This window comes from Nerophis ophidion, linkage group LG01 (genome assembly GCF_033978795.1).
Source record: "Nerophis ophidion isolate RoL-2023_Sa linkage group LG01, RoL_Noph_v1.0, whole genome shotgun sequence".
NCBI lineage: Eukaryota > Metazoa > Chordata > Actinopteri > Syngnathiformes > Syngnathidae > Nerophis > Nerophis ophidion.
Window position 1 is genome coordinate 17,227,823 of NC_084611.1, and position 24,131 is coordinate 17,251,953.

A 24,131-nucleotide genomic window follows, 5' to 3' on the forward strand; every position below is an offset into this window, starting at 1 on the left:
ACGCGTGTGACGTTTATAATCGGCCCGACGTAGTCTTCAGCCACGCTGACAGCTGCAGCTGACAGTTGGAGGACACCAAAAGCGTCATCGCTCGCCTCGATTATCACCTGGGCGACAATGTCCGTGGCAGCCCCGAGAGAGGGGGAGTTGGAAACTGGCAAAAAAAAAAAAAAAAAAAGTTTTTTTAAACATTTCGTTATATGACTTTGTTTTAACATTTTAACAACGAGAACTTTAGTGCAATATCTTTGAAACTGCCATTGTTCGAAAAATATTAATACATTAAAATCAATGTTGTTATGAATTGAGGATTATTAACAAATGTTCCACTTTGAAATATCTTTTGGAAAAATATTGCATATTTTGTGTGTTTGCTATATAAAAAACTAAGTTTTCTTACAAAAAAGAGCATAAAAAAAAAAATAAATAAATAAAAAATATATATATATACATATATATATATATATATATATATATATATATATATATATATAGTGGGGCAAAAAAGTATTTAGTCAGCCACCGATTGTGCAAGTTCTCCCACTTAAAATAATGACAGAGGTCTGTAATTTTCATCATAGGTACACTTCAACTGTGAGAGACAGAATGTGAAAAAAAAATCCAGGAATTCACATTGGAGGAATTTTTAAGAATTTATTCGTAAATTATGGTGGAAAATACGTATTGGGTCAACCATTCAAAGCTCTCACTGATGGAAGGAGGTTTTGGCTCAAAATCTCACGATACATGGCCCTATTCATTAATCGTCCTGTCCCCTTAGCAGAAAAACAGCCCCAAAGCATGATGTTTCCACCCCCATGCTTCACAGTAGGTGTGGTGTTCTTGGGATGCAACTCAGTATTCTTCTTCCTCCAAACACGACGAGTTGAGTTTATACCAAAATGGATACATGGATGATACAGCAGAGGATTGGGAGAATGTCATGTGGTCAGATGAAACCAAAATATAATTTTTTGGTATAAACTCAACTCGTCGTGTTTGGAGGAAGAAGAATACAGAGTTGTATCCCAAAAACACCATATCTACTGTGAAGCATGGGGGTGGAAACATCATGCTTTGGGGCTGTTTTTCTGCTAAGGGGACAGGACGATTGATCCGTGTTAAGGAAAGAATGAATGGGGCCATGTATCGTGAGATTTTGAGCCAAAACCTCCTTCCATCAGTGAGAGCTTTGAATGGTTGACCAAATACTTATTTTCCACCATAATTTACAAATAGATTCTTTAAAATTCCTACAATGTGAATCCTGGATTTTTTTTTCCACATTCTGTCTCTCACAGTTGAAGTGTACCTATGATGAAAATTACAGACCTCTGTCATCATTTTAAGTGGGAGAACTTGCACAATTGGAGGCTGACTAAATACTTTTTTGCCCTACTCTATATATATATATATATATATATATATATATATATATATATATATATATATATATATATATATATATATATATATATATATATATGCAGACTTTTTAACACTTAGAACAAATTCTGACTTTTTGACACTTAGAAAAAATTCAGACTTTTTGCCCAAAAAAATTGACTTTTTGACACTTCCAAAAAATTCCGACTTTTTGACACTAACACAAATTTCAGAGTTTTTCACCAAAAAATCTGACTTTCTGACACTTACAAAAAATTCTGACTTTTTGACAAAAAAAAATTCAGACCTTTTGACACTTACAAAAAATTCAGAGTTTTTGACAATTACAAAAAATTCAGACTTTTTGACAAAAAATATTATTTGACAAAAAATGTTTAGACTTTTTGACACTTACAAAAAAAATCTGACTTTTTAAAACTTAGAAAAAATTCTGACTTTTTGACAAAAAAAATCTGACTTTTTAACACTTGGAAAAAATTCAGACTTTTTAACACTTACAAAAAATTCTGACTTCTTGACACTAACACAAATTTCTGAGTTTTTCACTAAAAAATCGGACTTTTTGACACTTACAAAAAATTCAGACTTTTTGACAAAAAATAATATTTGACTAATTTTTTTTTGATTTTTTGACACTTAGAAAAAAAATTCTGACTTTTTAACACTTAGAACAAATTCTGACTTTTTGACCCTTACAAAAAATTCTGACTTTTTGGCAAAAAAAATCGACCTTTTGACACTTGGAAAAAAGTCTGACTTTTTAACACTTACAAAAAATTCTGACTTTTTGACACTAACACAAATTCCAGTTTTTCACCAAAAAATCTGACTTTTTGACACTTACAAAAAATTCAGACTTTTTGACAAAAAAAAATTCAGACCTTTTGGGACAAAAAATTCAGAGTTTTTGACAATTACAAAAAATTCAGACTTTTTGACAAAAAATATTATTTGACAAAAAATGTTTCGACTTTTTGACACTTACAAAAAATTTGACTTTTTGTCACTTACAAAAAAAATTCTGACTTTTTAACACTTAGAACAAATTCTGACTTTTTGACACTTACAAAAAATTCTGACTTCTTGACACTAACACAAATTTCAGAGTTTTTCACACAAAAAATCTGACTTTTTGACACTTACAAAAAATTCAGACTTTGACAAAAAAATTCAGACCTTCTGACACTTACAAAAAATTCAGACTTTTTGACACTTACAAAAAATTCCGACTTTTTGACAAAAAATAATATTTGACAAAAAATGTTTTGATTTTTTGACACTTAGAAAAAAATTCAGACTTTTTAACACTTAGAACAAATTCTGACTTTTTGACAAAAAAAATCGACCTTTTGACACTTGAAAAAAAGTCTGACTTTTTAACACTTACAAAAAATTCTGACTTTTTGACACTAACACAAATTTCAGAGTTTTTCACCAAAAAATCTGACTTTTTGACACTTACAAAAAATTCAGACTTTTTGACGAAAAAAAAATTCAGACCTTTTGACACTTACAAAAAATTCAGAGTTTTTGACAATTACAAAAAATTCTGACTTTTTGACAAAAAATATTATTTGACAAAAAATGTTTCGACTTTTTGACACTTACAAATTTGACTTTTTGTCACTTACACATTTTTTGGGGACTTTTTAACACTTAGAACAAATTCTGACTTTTTGAGACTTAGGAAAAATTCAGACTTTTTGACAAAAAAAATCGATTTTTCGACACTTGGAAAAAATTCATACTTTTTAACACTTACAAAAAATTCTGACTTCTCGACACTAACACAAATTTCAGAGTTTTTCACAAAAAAAATCTGACTTTTTGACACTTACAAAAAATTCAGACTTTTTGACAAAAAAATTCAGACCTTCTGACACTTACAACAAATTCAGACTTTTTGACACTTACAAAAAATTCTGACTTTTTGACAAAAAATAATATTTGACAAAAAATGATTTGATTTTTTGACACTTAGAAAAAAATTCAGACTTTTTAACACTTAGAAAAAAATCTGACTTTTTGACAAAAAAAATCAACTTTTTGACACTTAGAAAAAATTCAGACTTTTTAACACTTACAAAAAATTCAGACTTTTTGACACTAACACAAATTTCAGTTTTTCACAAAAAAATCTGACTTTTTGATACTTACAAAAAATTCAGACTTTTTGACAAAAAAAAATTCAGACGTTTTGACACTTACAAAAAATTCTGTTTTTGACAATTACAAAAAATTCAGACTTTTTGACAAAAAATATTATTTGACAAAAAATGTTTCGACTTTTTGACACTTACAAAAAATTTGACTTTTTGTCACTTACAAAAAAAATTCTGACTTTTTAACACTTAGAACAAATTCTGACTTTTTGACACTTAGAAAAAATTTCAGTTTTTCACAAAAAAATCTGACTTTTTGATACTTACAAAAAATTCAGACTTTTTGACAAAAAAAATTCAGACGTTTTGACACTTACAAAAAATTCAGTTTTTGACAATTACAAAAAATTCTGACTTTTTGACAAAAAATATTATTTGACAAAAAATGTTTCGACTTTTTGACACTTACAAAAAATTTGACTTTTTGTCACTTACAAAAAAAATTCTGACTTTTTAACACTTAGAACAAATTCTGACTTTTTGACATTTAGAAAAAAATTCAGACTTTTTGACAAAAAAAAATCGACTTTTTGACACTTGGAAAAAATTCAGACTTTTTAACACTTACAAAAAATTCGGACTTCTCGACACTAACACAAATTTCAGAGTTTTTCACAAAAAATCTGACTTTTTGACACTTACAAAAAATTCAGACTTTTTGACCAAAAAATTCAGACCTTCTGACACTTACAACAAATTCAGACTTTTTGACACTTACAAAAAATTCCGACTTTTTGACAAAAAATAATATTTGACAAAAAATGTTTTGATTTTTTGACACTTAGAAAAAAATTCAGACTTTTTAACACTTAGAACAAATTCTGACTTTTTGACAAAAAAAATCGACCTTTTGACACTTGAAAAAAAGTCTGACTTTTTAACACTTACAAAAAATTCTGACTTTTTGACACTAACACAAATTTCAGAGTTTTTCACCAAAAAATCTGACTTTTTGACACTTACAAAAAATTCAGACTTTTTGACGAAAAAAAAATTCAGACCTTTTGACACTTACAAAAAATTCAGAGTTTTGACAATTACAAAAAATTCTGACTTTTTGACAAAAAATATTATTTGACAAAAAATGTTTCGACTTTTTGACACTTACAAATTTGACTTTTTGTCACTTACACATTTTTTGGGGACTTTTTAACACTTAGAACAAATTCTGACTTTTTGAGACTTAGAAAAAATTCAGACTTTTTGACAAAAAAAATCGATTTTTCGACACTTAGAAAAAATTCATACTTTTTAACACTTACAAAAAATTCTGACTTCTCGACACTAACACAAATTTCAGAGTTTTTCACAAAAAAAATCTGACTTTTTGACACTTACAAAAAATTCAGACTTTTTGACAAAAAAATTCAGACCTTCTGACACTTACAACAAATTCAGACTTTTTGACACTTACAAAAAATTCTGACTTTTTGACAAAAAATAATATTTGACAAAAAATGATTTGATTTTTTGACACTTAGAAAAAAATTCAGACTTTTTAACACTTAGAAAAAAATCTGACTTTTTGACAAAAAAAATCAACTTTTTGACACTTAGAAAAAATTCAGACTTTTTAACACTTACAAATTTCAGTTTTTCACAAAAAAATCTGACTTTTTGATACTTACAAAAAATTCAGACTTTGACAAAAAAAAATTCAGACGTTTTGACACTTACAAAAAATTCTGTTTTTGACAATTACAAAAAATTCAGACTTTTTGACAAAAAATATTATTTGACAAAAAATGTTTCGACTTTTTGACACTTACAAAAAATTTGACTTTTTGTCACTTACCAAAAAAATTCTGACTTTTTAACACTTAGAACAAATTCTGACTTTTTGACACTTAGAAAAAATTTCAGTTTTTCACAAAAAAATCTGACTTTTTGATACTAACAAAAAATTCAGACTTTTTTACAAAAAAAAATTCAGACGTTTTGACACTTACAAAAAATTCAGTTTTTGACAATTACAAAAAATTCTGACTTTTTGACAAAAAATATTATTTGACAAAAAATGTTTCGACTTTTTGACACTTACAAAAAATTTTGCTTTTTGTCACTTACAAAAAAAATTCTGACTTTTTAACACTTAGAACAAATTCTGACTTTTTGACACTTAGAAAAAAATTCAGACTTTTTGACAAAAAAAAATCGACTTTTTGACACTTGGAAAAAATTCAGACTTTTTAACACTTACAAAAAATTCGGACTTCTCGACACTAACACAAATTTCAGAGTTTTTCACAAAAAATCTGACTTTTTGACACTTACAAAAAATTCAGACTTTTTGACCAAAAAATTCAGACCTTCTGACACTTACAACAAATTCAGACTTTTTGACACTTACAAAAAATTCAGACTTTTTGACAAAAAATAATATTTGACAAAACATGTTTTGATTTTTTGACACTTGGAAAAAAAATCAGACTTTTTAACACTTAGAACAAATTCTGACTTTTTGACCAAAAAAATTGACTTTTTGACACTTGGAAAAAATTCAGACTGTTTAACACTTACAAAAAATTCTGACTTTTTGACACTAACACAAATTTCAGGGTTTTTCACCAAAAAATCGGACTTTTTGATACTTTCAAAAAATTCCGGCTTTTTGACAAAAAAAAATTCAGACCTTTTGACACTTACAAAAAATTCAGAGTTTTTGATGATTAAAAAAAATTCTGACTTTTTGACAAAAAATATTATTTGACAAAAAATGTTTCGACTTTTTGACACTTGCAAAAAATTTGACTTTTTGTCACTTACAAAAAAAATTCTGACTTTTTAACACTTAGAACAAATTCTGACTTTTTGACACTTAGAAAAAATTCAGACTTTTTGACAAAAAAAATCGACTTTTTGACACTTAGAAAAAATTCAGACTTTTTAACACTTACAAAAAATTCGGACTTCTCGACACTAACACAAATTTCAGAGTTTTTCACAAAAAAATCTGACTTTTTGACACTCACAAAAAATTCAGACTTTTTGACAAAAAAATTCAGACCTTCTGACACTTACAACAAATTCAGACTTTTTGACACTTACAAAAAATTCAGACTTTTTGACAAAAAATAATATTTGACAAAACATGTTTTGATTTTTTGACACTTAGAAAAAAAATCAGACTTTTTAACACTTAGTACAAATTCTGACTTTTTTGACACTTACAAAAAATTCTGACTTTTTGACACTAACAAAAAATTCAGACTTTTCAAACAAAAAAAATCCGATTTTTTGAAACTTACAAAAAAAATTCTGACTTTTTCACAAACATTTTTTTTTTACTTTTTGACACTTCAAAAAATACTTTTAAAAAAAATATATGTTTTTTAACAGAGAGCCTTTCAGATTTCATGGGTTTAAACTAGAGGAGAGCTCTAATATGAAAAAAAATTACAAAGATGAAATGTGTTCTTACCCAGCCTCTCCTGCCCTCCTTGGACGAGCTGAACGCCAATCAACTGCACGAAGACGGACTCGTCTCTCTCCGGGTCCTCGTCATCAAACACTCGAACAGCAATATTGGCTTCACTCTGGTTCGCCAAGAACACCACCGACTCGAAGAGCGGAGCAAAGTCTCGCCCTTCGGTGGCTCGACCCACCCCTGATGTCCGGTACGGTGCTGGATCTGTTTCCCTAAGTGTCCTGTACGTGACCCGCACCTGGACAAAACCAAAGAATGAGTCCGGAAGAAGTCAGGAAAAAGGACTACAGACCCACCTGTCCCGTTAGGCCTTTCTTTCGCAGGATGCTGAGACCAACGACCGAGTCGCCTTCAGGCAGTCGAACGGGCCTTGTGTCGTTGGAGAAGACAAAAACGCCGTAAGGGTGGTCACTGGCCAGCACGGTCAGAATCGCACGGGTCCTGGCGCCCAGACGACCGTGGGACACGTTAACCAAGGAAACGGCGAAGCTCTCGTCCAACTCAGGAACTTCGTCCTGGGCCACGGAGACCACGATGTTCTCCGATGTCTGACCGACGGCAAAGGTGACGTTTCCAAACCGGTTGAGGAGTTCTCCTCCGGAGCTGGGGTCGGCCTCCCAGTAGACCGTGACGTTAGAGAGGTCGCCAAAGGACCGATCCACCTGGATGACGTTGCAAGATGAGGAACAAAACTTCAGAAGATGGGTGGGAATGTGTTGTTCTAATAAAATGACCACCCAGCGTCGTGAGTCGTTATTTTGTCATTGCAGCAACATCAATACTCTGACTCTGTTGCTTGTTGTGCTCACAGCCACTAGAGGGCAGTATTGCCTTCATATAGAATGGAATAGAATACACTTTATTGTCATTATATCTGCATGTAACGCGATTAAAGACTCTCACTTAAGGTGCGGTTGTGGGAACAAATATGGGGTAAAATAAATGACACAAAAGGTAATAAAGGAAAAACTAACAATTGAAATAAACAGACTACTATCCAATAAAAATAACAAGCAATTGTTTTCTCTCACATCCACTTGAAACCTTTTCACGCCCCATAAATTGAAACATAAACAGTAGAAACAAATACATCTTTAAAATTATTAAAATGTGTCATTAAATATTATAATTCTTAATTATTTTGTTGGAAATACACATGATTTATCAAATGCGTCATCAATTTATTTACTGTAAAATTACAGTTAATTTTTGAATTATTTAATTAATCAATGATTTAAATATTTCAGGATTTAATGAATCATTTAATCATTTAACTCGTGAATGACACATTTAAGTGAATATTTAAATATTTACGTATGTATACATTATTTCCCAATTGGTATATTTTCAATTATTATCAATATATCTCTTAGACACTTTTTTCACACCCCATGAATAGTAATTTAAATAAATACACATTTTAAATTCGGTCATTGATTAACTATAATGGGAAATAAATACAAAAATGGGTTATTAAATGTGTCGTGAATTTATTTAATGTCAATTTTAATTATGGAATCCTTTAACTAATCATTGAATTAAATATTTCATGAGTATTAAATGTATTAATCATTTAATTAAATAATTACACATTCAAGTACATATTCAAATATTTCATTTATTCCCATTTGGTATGTTTTTAATTTTTTAAAATATATCTTATGAGTGACAGAAACGTTTTCACGCCCCATGAATTGAAACAAAAATAATAGAAAAAAATACATCTTTTAAAAAATATCCAAATGTGTCATTAAATATTATAATTCACAATTATTATAATTGGAAAAAATATGATGTATTAAATGTGTCATCAATGTATTCAATGTATTAGATATTTAATGAATTATTTAATCATATAATTCATTAATGACTTACATGACACATTTAAGTCAATATTTAAATTTTTTTTTTTTTATACACTCTTTCTTATTTGGCATATTTTCAATTATTATCAACACATCTCTCTTCCTTATAGAAAACAGACACTTTTTCACACCCCATGATTAGTAATATAAATAATATGCATAAATACACATTTGAATAATTGCTAAAATCGGTCAATAATTATTTATAATTGGAAATAAATGCAAACGTGTTATTAAATGTGTTGCAAATGTTTTTCATTTAAATTACATTTAATTATGGAATCCTTTAATTAAATGTTACGTGATCTAATACATGTATTAATAATTTAATTAAATAATGACACATTCGAGTAAATATTTGAATATTTACTTATCATTTTTTTCCATTTGGTATATTTTTTTAATTATTATCAAAACATCCCTTACAGGTGACAGAAAGTTTTTCACTCCGCATGAATAAAAACAGTATTAAAATAAGTTAATACATATTTATTAATAATTACTAAAATGGGTAATTAAATATTCAACTATCCATCCATTTTCTACCACTTGTCCCTTTCGGGGTGGACGGTGGTGCTGGAACCTATCTCAGCTGCATTCGTGCGGAAGGCGGCGTACACCCTGGACAAGTCGCCACCTCATCACAGGGATAATTAATTAATGATAATTTGAAATAAATACATAAATGTGTTATTTAATGTGTCATTAATGTAAAATTACATGTAATTATTAAATAATTGAATTAAGCATTGATTTATAAATTTCATGAATTATTGAATCAGTTAATATATTTTTAACACAATCAGGTACATAATTGAATATTTATGTAATTTTGGCTCATTTGGTATGTTTTTAATAATTATCAAAATATCTCTGTATAGGGGTCAAGTGGGACACAATTAGATGAATCAATGCCAAAATTACATAAATATTCAATTATGTACTTGATTGTGTTAAAAATATATTAAATGATTCAATAATTCATGAAATTGATAAATCAATGCTCAATTAAATTATTTAATAATTACATGTAAAAATAAGTAATTACATCAATGTATCATTAATCAAACAAATTATTAAATAAATAAAGAAATCCCCGCCATCCGCCCAAATGCAGCTGAGATAGGCTCCAGCACCCCCGCCAAACCGAAAGGGACAAGCGGTAGAAAATGGATGGATGGATAAAGAAAAAAAAAAACAATTAAATCGTGAAAAATTATTTAATCATGAGATCAATAATTAAGCAAATTAAGAAAGTTAAAAAAAAGACAAAAAAATCAAGAAAAAAAACAATTAAGTCGTGAAAAATGATTAAATCATGAAATCAATAATTAAATGTTTAAATGATTAAATGAATGTACTAAATCTAAATAAAGTACAGTCACATTTAATTAAATATGTATGTGTTTAATCCCAATTATCATTAATTAATGACACATTTAATAAATATTAAAACATTTATTTAACTTTGTCCCATGAGATCCTCCGTGTGCAAAACTTAATGATATGGAGTTAATCAAAATAGATTAACAAAATGTTTGCTTTGCAAGCGCCACAAATAACATTTTTAATTGAATGTTATTCCAGCAAACCTTTATTTATTGGATGTGCGTTTGTGCATTTGTTTTTACATGTTTCTAAACATAATTGTATTTGTTTAAATGATTACCACTAGAAAGAGCCTGCTTACCACCAGTGATTGTATTAACCAGCATTATATTTCCCTCAGCTACATGGCTCAAAAACCCATTCAACTTGCAATCTGTGAGTTTCCTTTTTTTCCAACTTTTTGTGAGACTACTTATCTGACCTGTAGAACCACAGAGCTGTGTCCATCTTCAGGTTCTGTCCCATGAACGGACAGCGAGTCGGGGCTGAAGTCAAACACTCCGTGGGCATCGTCCGAGGCGGCGATGGTGACTGTGATGCGGGATGCAGCTCCCAAGCTGGCTGTGCAATGGAACAAATCAAAAATACAGAGACTTTTTACTTCTCCTTTAACATTCTACTTTGGTGCATTAATCAGGGAACATGATAAATATATATATATATACTGTATATATATATATATATATATATATATATATATATATATATATATATATATATATATATATATATATATATATATATTTATATATTTATATATATATTAGGGGTGTGGGAAAAAATAGATTCGAATACGAATCACGATTCTCATGTTGCGCTATTCAGAAACAATTCTCATTTTTTTTTTTAAATCTATTTTCTTTTTATTATTATTATTTTTTTTTATCAACCCAAAAAACAATGCACAACCCAAAAACCATAACAATGCAATCCAATTCCAAAACCAAACCTGACCCAGCAACGCTCAGAACTGCAATAAACAGAGCAATTGAGAGGAGACACAAACACGACACAGAACAAACCAAAAGTAGTGAAACAAAAATGAATATTATCAACAACAGTATCAATATTAATTATAATATCAGCATAGCAGTGATTAAAAATCCCTCATTGACATTATCATTAGACATTTATAAAAATAAAAATAAAGTGTCACAGTGGCTTACACTTGCATTACATCTCATAAGCTTGAAAACACACTGTGTCCAATGTTTTCACAAAGATAAAATAAGTCATATTTTTGGTTCGTTTAATAGTTAAAAAAAATTTACATTACCGCAATCAGTTGATAAAACATTGTCCTTTACAATTATAAAAGCTTTTTAAAAAAAAATATACTACTCTGCTAGCATGTCAGCAGACTGGGGTAGATCCTGCTGAAATCCTATTAATTGAATGAATACAGAATCGTTTTGAATCGGAAAAATATCGTTTTTGAATCCAGAATCGCGTTGAATCGAGAAAAAAAAAAACGATACATAATCGAATCGTGACCCCAAGAATCGATATTGAATCGAATCGTGGGACACCCAGAGTCGCAACCCTAATATACTGTATATATATATGTACTGTATAAATATATATATATATACATATATATATGTATAAATATACATATATATATATATACATATGTATATTTATATATATATGTATATATATATATATATTTATACAGTACATATATATATATATGTATATATATATATTTATACAGTATATATATATACAGTACATATATATATATATATATATATATATATATATATATATATATATATATATATATATACATACAGTTTCTGTGGTTTATCAATGTTGGGGTAGAGGGGAACCTACTTGACCAATAGGACTTAAATCATGAAAAATGATTAAATCACGAAATCAATCATTATTAAATGCTAAAAAAAACACACTTTGTGTAAAATGTTTGACAAATAGGACTAATTAGGTCTCTGATTATATATTTATGTTTATATAACTTTTACTGCAAATGAATATCGGCTTAAAATATCGGTTATCGGCCTCTTTGATGATTAATAATCGGTATTGGTATCGGCCCTGAAAAAAAAAGAATTAAATCGGGAAAAATCGTGAAAAAATAAGAATTCAATCTTGAAAAATCCAAACTTTGTGTAAAATGCTTGACCAACAGGACTTAAATCGTGAAAAATGATTGAATCATGAAATCAATAATTAATTAAATACTAAAAAAACACTTTGTGTAAAATGCTTGACAAATAGGACTAATTAAGTCTCTGATTATATATTTATGTTTATATAACTTTTACTGCAAATGAAAATCAGCTTAAAATATCTGTTATCGACCTCTTTGACGACTAATAATCGGTATTGGTATCGACCCTGAAAAAAAAAAAAATCAAATCGTGAAAAATCGTGAAAAAATAAGAATTAAATTGTGAAAAATTCAAACATTGTGTAAAATGTTTGACCAACAGGCTTGAATCGTGGAAAATTATTAAATCATGAAATCTATAATAAATTAAATGCTAAAAAAACACACTTTGTGTAAAATGCTTGACAAATAGGACTAATTATGTCTCTGATTATATATTCATGTTTATATAACTTTTACTGCAAATGAATATTGGCTTTAAATATCGGTTATCGGCCTCATTGACGACTAATAATCGGTACTGGTATCGGCCCTGAAAAAAAAAAATCAAGAAAAAAATAGTAATTAAGTTGTGAAAAATCGTGAAAAAATAAGAATTAAATCGTGAATAATTCAAACTTTGTGTAAAATGCTTGAAAAATAAGACTTAAATCGTGAAAATGATTAAATCATGAAATCAATGATTAATTAAATGCTAAAAATCCAAACTTTGTGTAAAATACTTGACCAATAGGACTTAAATCGTGAAAAATGATTAAATCATGAAATCAATAATTAATTAAATGCTGAAAAACACACTTTGTGTAAAATGTTTGAGAAATAAGACTAATTAAGTTTCTGATTATATATTTATGTTTATATAACTTTTACTGCAAAAGAATATCGGCTTTAAATATCAGTTATCGGCCTCTTTGATGACTTGTAATCGGTACTGGCATCGGCCCTGGAAAAAAAAATCAAGAAAAAAATACGAATTAAGTTGTGAAAAATCGTGAAAAAATAAGAATTCAATCGTGAACAATTCAAACTTTGTGTAAAATGCTTGACAAATAGTACTTAAATCATGAAAATGATTAAATCACGAAATCGATAATTTATTCAATGCTAAAAATCCAGACTTCATGTAAAATACTTGACCAATAGGACTTAAATCGTGAAAAATGATTAAATCATGAAATCAATAATTAATTAAATGCTGAAAAACACACTTTGTGTAAAATGTTTGAGAAATAAGACTAATTAAGTTTCTGATTATATATTTATGTTTATATAACTTTTACTGCAAAAGAATATCGGCTTTAAATATCAGTTATCGGCCTCTTTGATGACTTGTAATCGGTACTGGCATCGGCCCTGGAAAAAAAAATCAAGAAAAAAATACGAATTAAGTTGTGAAAAATCGTGAAAAAATAAGAATTCAATCGTGAACAATTCAAACTTTGTGTAAAATGCTTGACAAATAGTACTTAAATCATGAAAATGATTAAATCACGAAATCGATAATTTATTCAATGCTAAAAATCCAGACTTCATGTAAAATACTTGACCAATAGGACTTAAATCGTGAAAAATGATTAAATCATGAAATCAATAATTAAATGCTTAAAAAAACACTTTGTGTAAAATGTTTGACAAATATGACAAATTAAGTCTCTGACTATATATTTATGTTTATATAACTTTTACTGCAAATTAATATTGGCTTTAAATATCTGTTATCGGCCTGCCAGCGCCCCCCGCGACCCCGAAAGGGAATAAGCGGTAGAAAATGGATGGATGGATGGGGCCTCTTTTATGACTAATAGTCGATATTCGTATCGGCCCTGAAAAAAAAAATTAAATCGTGAAAAATCGTGAAAAAATAAGAATTCAATCGTGAAAAATTCAAACAGTGTAAAATGCTTGAAAAATAAGACTTAAATTGTGAAAATTATTAAATCATGAAATCAATAATTAATTACATACTAAAAAAAAACTGTGTAAAATGCTTGACAAATAGGACTTATTAAGTCTCTGATTATGTATTTAAGTTTATATAACTTTTACTGCAAATAAATATCGGCTTAAAATATCGGTTATCGGCCTCCTTGACGACTAATAATCGGTATCGGCCCTGAAAAAAACATATCGGTGGCTCTCTAGTAGACAGATAGACACTTACCATGGTGGAAAAAGGATGAAGGCAGGAAATCAGAGTCACTCTCGCCACTACCACTTTCCTCAACATGCAGAAAGTGATCCACTGGTGGATCACAAGTCAGGATCACACATGAGGAAGGGGAAGATTCACAGCAGGACGTCAGACCAGGAGATAAGATATCACAAAAAGGCATGAAAGTGGTTGTTGATAGGGAAGGAGGCCGCTCACAGAGACAGACAAGGGACAAAAACAGAGCAAGGTTTCTGCCAGATGGTAGGTCGCACACAAGCAGGAGTTTAGCATCGGGAAACAATACATCTAAAAATGTCTATTAAACTTACCATATTTCTTTGAATTGCCGCCGGGGCGTTAATTAATTTAAAACCTCTTCTCACTCCCGCGCTTCCCAAAGGCATGCGGTAAAAGTAAGCATGCGCTAATTATCTTAAAACCTCTTCTCACTCCGGCACTTACCAAAGGCATGCAGTAAAAATTTGAGTGTGATGTAAGCTTGGACCTTAAATCCTACTGAATAGCTCTTAATCTTCTTCCCTTTTTGCAATTTCAATTTACCGGTATTGAAATCAGCCTCCTCCATTTTGAAAATGATGACAGGGGAAGTGTCACTCGTGACGTCACGAGTTTGACCAGGCGGTAATACTTAGCATGCGCTAAGTTTGACCGGCAGTAATTCAAGGAATGCGCATACCATATGCCCTACGGCAATTCGAGGAAATACGGTAATTTCATTACACCAGGGGTGCCCAAATCTTTTTCCAATCAAAGGATGAGTGGGCCATTTTGGTAGTTTTTCACCTGTAAAATCAGTTAAATATTCTTTTTTTTTTTTTTAACGAACCAGAAAATACAATTTTAGTCGAAATTTCAAGTGAACGCTAAAGAGCCAAAGCCAAACTGAAATGCAAACAGTTAGCACGCTGGCCAGGTAGCGTCAAGTAACAAAAAATATGAGCAAAATTTGCTAAAAAGCTAGCACGCTAACAGCACTATGACAACATGCTAACAATAGCATGCTTACAGTGGGTATTAGTGAAATATTAATAGATATGACGCTATACCTGCTAAATTATATTTTTAAAAAGCTAGCATGCTAATTTTTGCATGCTAAAATGCTAACAGTAAAATGTGTGTCAAGTAATAAAATATATTATTCTAAGGTGTTTGAAATTCTAGCACGCTAATGTTAATATGACTGAGGTGTATGCCTCCAAATTAGCTTAAAAAAGCTAGCACTCTAACAGGTGTCATTCGTCAAGTAGCAAGATATTTGACACTACAGAGCGCACCGGTATGGAAGCCGCACCCACTATATTTTTTAGGTAAAAAATACCAGTGAAATTATTCTAAAAAAGCTAGCATGTTAATATTAGCTTGCTAATGCACTAACTGTAACATGTTAGTACCAAAATGCATTACTTTGAGGTGTGTACCTCAAAATGTGTTAAAAATGCTAGCATGGTCATGTTAGCATGCATCAAGTACCAAAATATGGCTGTGTATACCTACAAAATAATCCCCCCCAAAAAGCAATCATACTAATGTTAACATACTAACGGGTATCATTCGTCTACTACCACAATATATTACTTTGAGGTGTGTACCTAAAAATATGTTAAATATGCTAGCATGCTCATGTTAGCATGCATTAAGTAGCAAAACATGGCTGGTGTACACCAACAAAATAATCTAAAAAAACAACAACCTCTCATTCTAATGTTAACATGCTGACAGGTATCATTTGTCAAGTACCCCTATTAATTACTCTGAGGATTTTACCTAACAATTTGTTAAAAAATACTAGCATGCTAATGTTAGCATGGATCAAGTACCAAAATATGGCTGGTGTATACCTAAAAACTAATCCCCGCAAAAAGCAAATATACTAATGTTAACATGCTAAGAGCTATCATTCGTCAAGTACCACAATGTATTATTCTGATATGCGTACCTAACAATGTGTTAAAAATGCTAGCATGCTAATGTTAGCATGCATCAAGTACCAAAATATGGCTGGTGTATATCTACAAAATAATCCCCGCAAAAAGCAAATATACTAATGTTAACATGCTAAGAGCTATCATTCGTCAAGTACCACAATGTATTACTCGGAGGTATGTACCTAAACATGTGTTAAAATGCTAGCATGCTAATGTTAGCATGCATCAAGTACCAACATATAGCTGGTGTATACTTACAAAAAAACATAGCATTTTAAATGTTAACAATCTAACAAGTATCATTCGTCAAGTACCACAATGTATTACTCTGTAATGCGTACCTAAATATGTGTTAAAAATGCTAGCATGCTAATATTAGCATGCATCAAGTACCAAAACATGGCTGGTGTATACCAACAAAATAATCTAACAATAAAAAGCCAGCATACTAATGTTAACAGGTATTATTTATCAAGTAACAAAATATTTGACGCTAAGGTGTATATCTGCCAAAATTTGCAAAAAAAGCTAGCATGCTAATGTTAAAGGCCTACTAAAATCCACTACTACCGACCATGCAGTCTGATAGTTTATATATCAATGATGAAATATTAACATTGCAACACAAGCTAATACGGCCGGTTTAGTTTACTAAATTACAATTTAAAATTTTAAATTTAAATGTTCTTGTTGAAAACGTCGCGAAATGATGACGCGTATAATGACGTGTGTTTGTGACGTTTCGGGTTGGAGGGGACATACTAGCTCAGCACCACTTACGGCTAAAAGTCGTCTCTTTTCATCGCTTAATTACACAGTAATTTGGACATCTGTGTTGCTGAATCTTTTGCAATTTGTTCAATTAATAATGGAGACTATAAAGAAGAATGCTATTGGTGGAATGCGGTGGATTGCAGCTGCCTTTAGCAACGAGACACAGCCGGTGTTTCTTTGTTTGTTGTGAAGCTTTAACACAGAGCGGTCAAGCGAACATGTTTTCTCTACGTCAAACAGCATGTTTTTGGACGGGAAAATTATGATATATATATCTTACCGGAGACATCAGTGGATTATTCGTCGTCCTGCAGCAGCTGTCAAAAAAGGCAGCTGTGAGCTTGGCTCCTCGGCTTCTCTCTGAGACACTGCGTGTTCACCGCAGCCATCCGACTTTGAGGTATGTCTTTAAAATCTCAATAAAACACTATTAAAACAATAAGCAGATAAGGGATCTTCCAGAATTATCCTAGTAAATGTGTCTGATTACATCTGAAACGCTCACACTGCCGCCGCCCGGAGCCGTTGCTTTTTATTTTATTTTTTATTTTTTTTTAGTCCTTCACTATCAATATCCTCATCCACAAATCTTTCATCCTCGCTCAAATTAATGGGGAAATTGTCGCTTTCTCGGTCCGAATTGCTCTTACTGCTGGTGGCTCCCATTATAAACAATGTGAGGATGTGAGGAGCCCTCACACCGGTGACATCACACGCAGATACCTCCGGTAAAGGGAAGTCTTTTTTATTGGCGACCAAAAGTTGCAAACTTTATCGTCGATGTTCTCTACTAAATCCTTTCAGCAAAAATATGGCAATATTGTGAAATGATCAAGTATGACACATAGAATGGACCTGCTATCCCCGTTTAAATAAGAAAATCTCATTTCAGTAGGCCTTTAAATAAGCTGAAAAACTTATTCGGATATTACCATTTAGTGGTCAATTGTACGGAATATGTACTGTACTGTGCAATCTACTAATAAAAGCTTCAATCAATCAATCAATCAATCAATGTTGACATGTCACCTCCTCCATCAGCATTGTAGAGCTCCACTCTGAAGGCTTTGTCCAGCTCCGGGACTGGGTTGTCGATGATGGGGACCGAAATGAACTTCAACCTCTCTCCAGGGAGAAAGTCCAGCATACCCTGGGAGTCCTGAAAGTTGGAAAAAAACAAAAACACCAGTCCGTTACAATTTGGTGGGACAGTACTTGTTCTGGCCAGAAGAACGCCTCACCTGGTAGTCCTCTGGGCTCGAGGCCGTGAAGGGCGTTGTTCTGTACCCTACCATCACCCTCCCAATCAGGCCCTGGGCCCGAGCCACCGGCAGACGGACTTGCCCGTCTTCCTCGCTGACTGTGATGTGTGCCGGTTCCAAAGCCGGGGGGATCAAGCCTTCCTCCGGAGGTTGAGGCTGGAACTGCAGTAACCCTGCGAGGAGAATGAAGGACTTGGATAAAATACGAAGTAGAAAGGTGCACGGGACTTTTTGTGCACTAACTGCGAACAGCAACCCTGTCGAATCTGGGTTTGCACTCTGTATTAACTATCAATAACGAATACACATCATTGTCTTGTTGGCTTGGGTGGAAGAGAAGACATGGCGGAAGGAACCGGGTTTGACCATCTAGACCGGGGGTCAGCAACCTGCGGCTGTCGATCCGCATGCGGCTCTTTAGTGCCGCCCAGAATTCAAACAGAATTCTGGTTCTTTGCAAAAAATCGCTATATTCTTCTTGTTTTAAAGGTGAAAAGTACCAAAATGGCCCCCGTATCCTTTGATTTGTCAGTCCGTGGCCTTCAGGGGGGTAATTGTGGGCACCCCTGAGCTACAGTGATACATCCAGCCGGAAGAAGAAGCTGTTGTAGAGTGCATACACACACACTACCTCACCATAACAAGCAGTGTTTGGATTGATACAGCCTTTTGCATGGAGTATTAGTAAAACTCCAAATTCCGTAATTTTCACGACTCATGCATTTTTGTGAGTCAAAGCACGCGCGGGCCATTTTGGCAGTTTTCACCTTCAAAACCATTACAACATAAAGATCTAGAAAATGCCATTTCCGTAAAAATTTTGTGTGAACGCTTTACATCCAAAGCCGAACTGAAATGCTAACATTTAGCTGGCCGGACAGATAGCATGAGTTAGCATGCTAACACTACTAAACCAACAATACCATGCTTACAGTTAGCATTAGTAATTATATATGACATTGAGGTGTATACCTGCTAAATTAGCTTAAAAAGCTGCAATGCTAAAATGCTAACTGTAACATGTGTCAAGTACCAAACTATATCACTCGTAGGTGTGTACCTGAGAATAGGAATAACAAAAATGTGTGTAAAAAAGACCATACATGCCAACCCTCCCAGGTTTTCCGGGAGACTCCCGAAATACAGCACCTCTCCCGAAATTCAGCCGGATCTGGAGGCCACGCCCCCTCCAGCTCCTTGCGGACTTGAGTGGGGACAGCCTGTTTTCACGTCCGCTTTCCCACTATATAAACAGCTTGCCTGCCCAATTAAGTTACAACATCTACGGATTTGAATAAAAAACTGCACACACAAGGAGACGAAGCAGAAGAACGAGGAAGTTACAGCCATGGCGACGCCGTCTGTAATAGAGTGAATCTATGTTGTCTGTCGCCATCTCCTGGTGAATGTTGACTATAGCGTTATGGGGTTGATTTTTGATTGGCCAACGGTTTACGTGGCGTTGGGCACCTGACGGCAAGTTTTTTGTTTGTTTTTTTCCATTTATTTTTTTATTTTTTTATTATCTTTCTAGCTATCATTATGTATACGTATCGTTGCATTTGAACAACTTTATTGTTGATAATAGAGGTAAACTATTGGTTTTGTTCATGATCAATAGCGCTTTTTCTATTGGTATTTGTATTGCTCCAGTTTTAGTGTAAAAATGCTCATTGTCATTACTGTATTATTTATTTCACTAAGTGCTTATTTGCTATCACTTTTACGATCATATTTGTACATATTATGTATGTACTGGTGTTGTTCTATTGTTGTTGTTATTATTGTATTTGCTGTTGTTGTTTTTGTCCCTCTGTCTAATCCCCCTGTTATCCCCACAATTTCCCCCTCTGTCTTCCTTTTTTTCTCTTTCTATCCCCTCCTGCGCCGGCCTGGCTGCACCAAATGATAATATAAATACATTTAATAAAGTCACATTCAAATAAGACAACAAGAGAAGTATCCTACACTTCTCTTTTGTAAAGTAAATCTGAACAGCCGATATGGGCATCCACATCAACTATATGATTTGCCTGAGAAGTTGGACAGGACAAAAAAAAAGAAAAAAAGTGAGGTAGTCTGTTCTGAAGCCCACAGTAAAGAGACGTAACTTCATCACCTCGCCTGGTTATTGACTCCAACCCAATATATTACACCCTCGACGAGCAAAATGAAGAAATAAATGGCAGAACAAAGGTTACTCAAATAGTGAAAGGTAAGTGTTGTTGTTTTTTTTGTTTTTTTTAGTAACCAGCAAGCACAGTACAGTTAGTAGAATAACTGTGTTTTTATTACTGTGTATTTGATAGGTGCCATCTGAAATTCAACTATTTATTGTATTTATATATATAGAAAAATAAATATATATAGATAGAATTCACTGAAAGTCAAGTATTTCATACAAATATATGAAATACACTTGAAATACTCGAGTTGGTGAATTGTAGATGTAAATATACTCCTCCCCTCTTAACCACGCCCCCCGCCCCGACCACACCCACCCACCCCACCCCACACCTCCCGAAATCGGAGGTCTCAAGGTTGGCAAGTATGAAAAAAGACACCTAAGGGCACGTTTAGAGAGCCCAGGTTGGTAATAAGATGTGTTGTATCAAGCTATGTTTCAGGTGTGAAGGTGATTACCATAGGGATGGTCACTGGCTGTTACAGTAACAACGTTCACAGAAGCCCCGGGGTCAACGCTGGCACCGCTGGTGGGAGTCGAGCCTGGCTTCCCATCCCTGGACTGGGCTGACAGCAGAGTGACCTGGAAGGTCTCTGCCAACTCAGGGAGGCTGTCATCCAACACCAGGAGGTTCAGTACCTAAACAAATGTAAGACAAGCTCTGGATCTGCAATCAATCCACGGCGAAGGAAATAGACCGATTGGTGGGGGTAAATGTCCCGGAACACATTCATTGAAATGCATGCAAGAGCTGTAAAACTACGGAGGCTAATTTGTGTCTTTATTACAAAGGCTTTATTTGACACTGAATTTATGTACCATATTTTTCAGATTATAAATCGCTCCGGAGAATAAATCGCACCGGTCCGAAAATGCATTCCGGTAACAAGAAATGAAAAACACATATATCAGTCGCTCTAGAGCAGGGGTCACCAACCTTTTTGAAACCAAGAGCTACTTCTTGGGTACTGATTAATGTGAAGGGCTACCAGTTTGATACACACTTAAATAAATTGCCAGAAATAGCCAATTTGCTCAATTTACCTTTTATAAATAAATAAATCTATATATATATATATATATATATATATATAAAAATGGGTATTTCTCTCTGTCATTCCGCCGTACATTTTTTTTCCTTTCACGGAAGTTTTTGGTAGAGAATAAATGATGAAAAAAACACTTAATTGAACGGTTTAAAAGAGGAGAAAACAGGAAAAAAATTAAAATTTAATTTTGAAACATAGTTTATCTTCAATTTTGACTCTTTAAAATTCAAAATTCAACCACAAAAAAAAGGAGAGAAAAACTAGCTAATTCGAATCTTTTAAAAAAAAATTAAAAAAAGAATTTATGGAACATCATTAGTAATTTTTCCTGATTAAGATTAATTTTTGAATTTTGATGACATGTTTTAAATAGGTTAAAATCCAATCTGCACTTTGTTAGAATATATAACAAATTGGACCAAGTTATATTTCTAACAAAGACAAATCATTACTTCTTCTAGATTTTCCAGAAGAACATTTTTAAAAGAAATTCAAAAGACTTTGAAGTAAGATTTAAATTTGATTCTACAGATTTTCTAGATTTGCCAAAATACTTTTTTTGAATTTTAATCATAATAAGTTTGAAGAAATAATTCGCAAATATTCTTCCTCGAAAATTAAATTAAAATGTATTTATTATTCTTTACAATAAAAAAAAAAAATACTTGAACATTGATTTAAATTGTCAGGAACGATGAGGAAGGAATTTAAAAGGTAAAAAGGTACATGTCTTTAAAAATCCTAAAATCACTTTTAAGGTTGTATTTTTTCTCTTACATTGTCTTTCTGAAAGTTAAAAAAAGCAAAGTAAAACAATAAATTAATTTATTTAAACAACCGAAGACCAAGTCTTTAAAATATATTCTTGGATTTTCAAATTCTATTTGAGTTTTGTCTCTCTTAAAATCTAAAAATGTCGAGCAAAGCGAGACCAGCTTGCTAGTATATAAATACAATTAAAAAAATGGAGGCGGCTCACTGGTAAGTGCTGCTATTTGAGCTACTTTTAGAACAGGTCAGCGGGCGACTCATCTGGTCCTTACGGGCTACCTGGTGCCCGCTGGGGAAATCTATTTGATGAAATCCAACACCAGTAATAGATATTTGAAAGGCAATTTAAAATAAATAAAGAATTTATTTATTTTATTCTCTCCAGAGAGTGGTGAGAATGGCGAAAAAGATCATCAGGACTCCTCTTCCTCCTATCCGGGAGATTGCAAAAAGCCGCTGCCTGACCAGGGCTCAGAAAATCTGCAACGACTCCTCCCACCCCCACCAAGGACTGTTTTCACAACTGGACTCTAGAAAGAGGTTCCGCAGCCTCCGAAGCAGAACCACCAGGTTCTGTAACAGCTTCTTCCCTCTGGCTGTAAGACTCTTGAACGCATCTAAATTATGCCCTCAATTCCCAACGAAATGGATTAAATCGCTGGAATAAAAATAATTAAAAAAAGACAATATAACATACATCCATGAAAGTGGATGCATATGAAAAAGTGCAATATAGTTATCGGTACAGTAATCTATTTATTTATATATGCACCATATTGCTTTTTTTTGTTATCCCGCACTACCATGAGCTAATGCAACGAAATTTCGTCCATATCTGTACTGTAAAGTTCAAATTAGAATGACAATAAAAAGGAAGTCTAAGTCTAAGTCTAATAGTGAACAACAGGCTGAATAAGTGTACGTTTTCTGCAGCATAATTCACTATTTCCAGCTTGTAACCTGCAGTATATTATTTCCTTTTCGGTGCCATTTTTGTTTAGCCCTTCTCAGTTTTTATAAGTCAATGTTGAACTGATCAATTTTCATAAGTACGGAAGTAGTAGCAGGTAGCATCTTTTTTTTTCACAATGCACTTCTGCCATGACCCGCCCCCGCCAAATTTTTATTGGTTCACGTGTGTGTGTGTGTGTGTGTGTGTGACACAATTGCTGATATACACCTAGTCTCTTACGTGAATGAGATAAATAATATTATTTGATATTTTACGGTAATGTGTTCATAATTTCACACATAAGTCGCTCCTGAGTATAAATCGCACCCCAGGCCAAACTAAAAAAAAACGGCGATTTATAATCCGAAAAATACGGTAACTTAATTTTTTAGAATAAACGATGCTGACAACTTAATGAAAACAGAAATTGGGAGCAAAATGTACATGTTTCAGAAATTCAGTTCGTTAAATTCAGCGTATAAAAATTCAGTGCAGAAAAACTCAAGACTCGCTTTTGGGTTATTAAAATTGTAGCAATTGTCTTGAAGCGACAAATAATTCTGCACTATACGCTGTTTTTTTTTTACACACTGAATTTTTTACCCTGATTTTTATGCAGTGAATTTTGTTCAACTTAATTTTTCAACCTTTTT

At 32.4% G+C, this 24,131-nt stretch overlaps 1 protein-coding gene across 1 annotated transcript in view; it reads right to left on the reverse strand.

Moving 5' to 3' along the window:
- adgrv1 (adhesion G protein-coupled receptor V1) overlaps positions 1-24,131 on the reverse strand; it is a 469,843-nt gene that overhangs the window by 282,654 nt on the left and 163,058 nt on the right. Inside the window, exons 24-31 of the mRNA XM_061897509.1 lie at positions 21,165-21,345; positions 18,501-18,694; positions 18,289-18,418; positions 14,549-14,629; positions 10,672-10,811; positions 7,293-7,658; positions 6,991-7,234; positions 1-154 (exon numbers count right to left, since the gene is read on the reverse strand). The exon at positions 1-154 is cut by the window's left edge and continues 62 nt beyond it. Of these exons, the coding sequence (XP_061753493.1) occupies positions 1-154; positions 6,991-7,234; positions 7,293-7,658; positions 10,672-10,811; positions 14,549-14,629; positions 18,289-18,418; positions 18,501-18,694; positions 21,165-21,345 (1,490 nt within the window). The remainder of the gene's footprint in view (positions 155-6,990; positions 7,235-7,292; positions 7,659-10,671; positions 10,812-14,548; positions 14,630-18,288; positions 18,419-18,500; positions 18,695-21,164; positions 21,346-24,131) is intronic.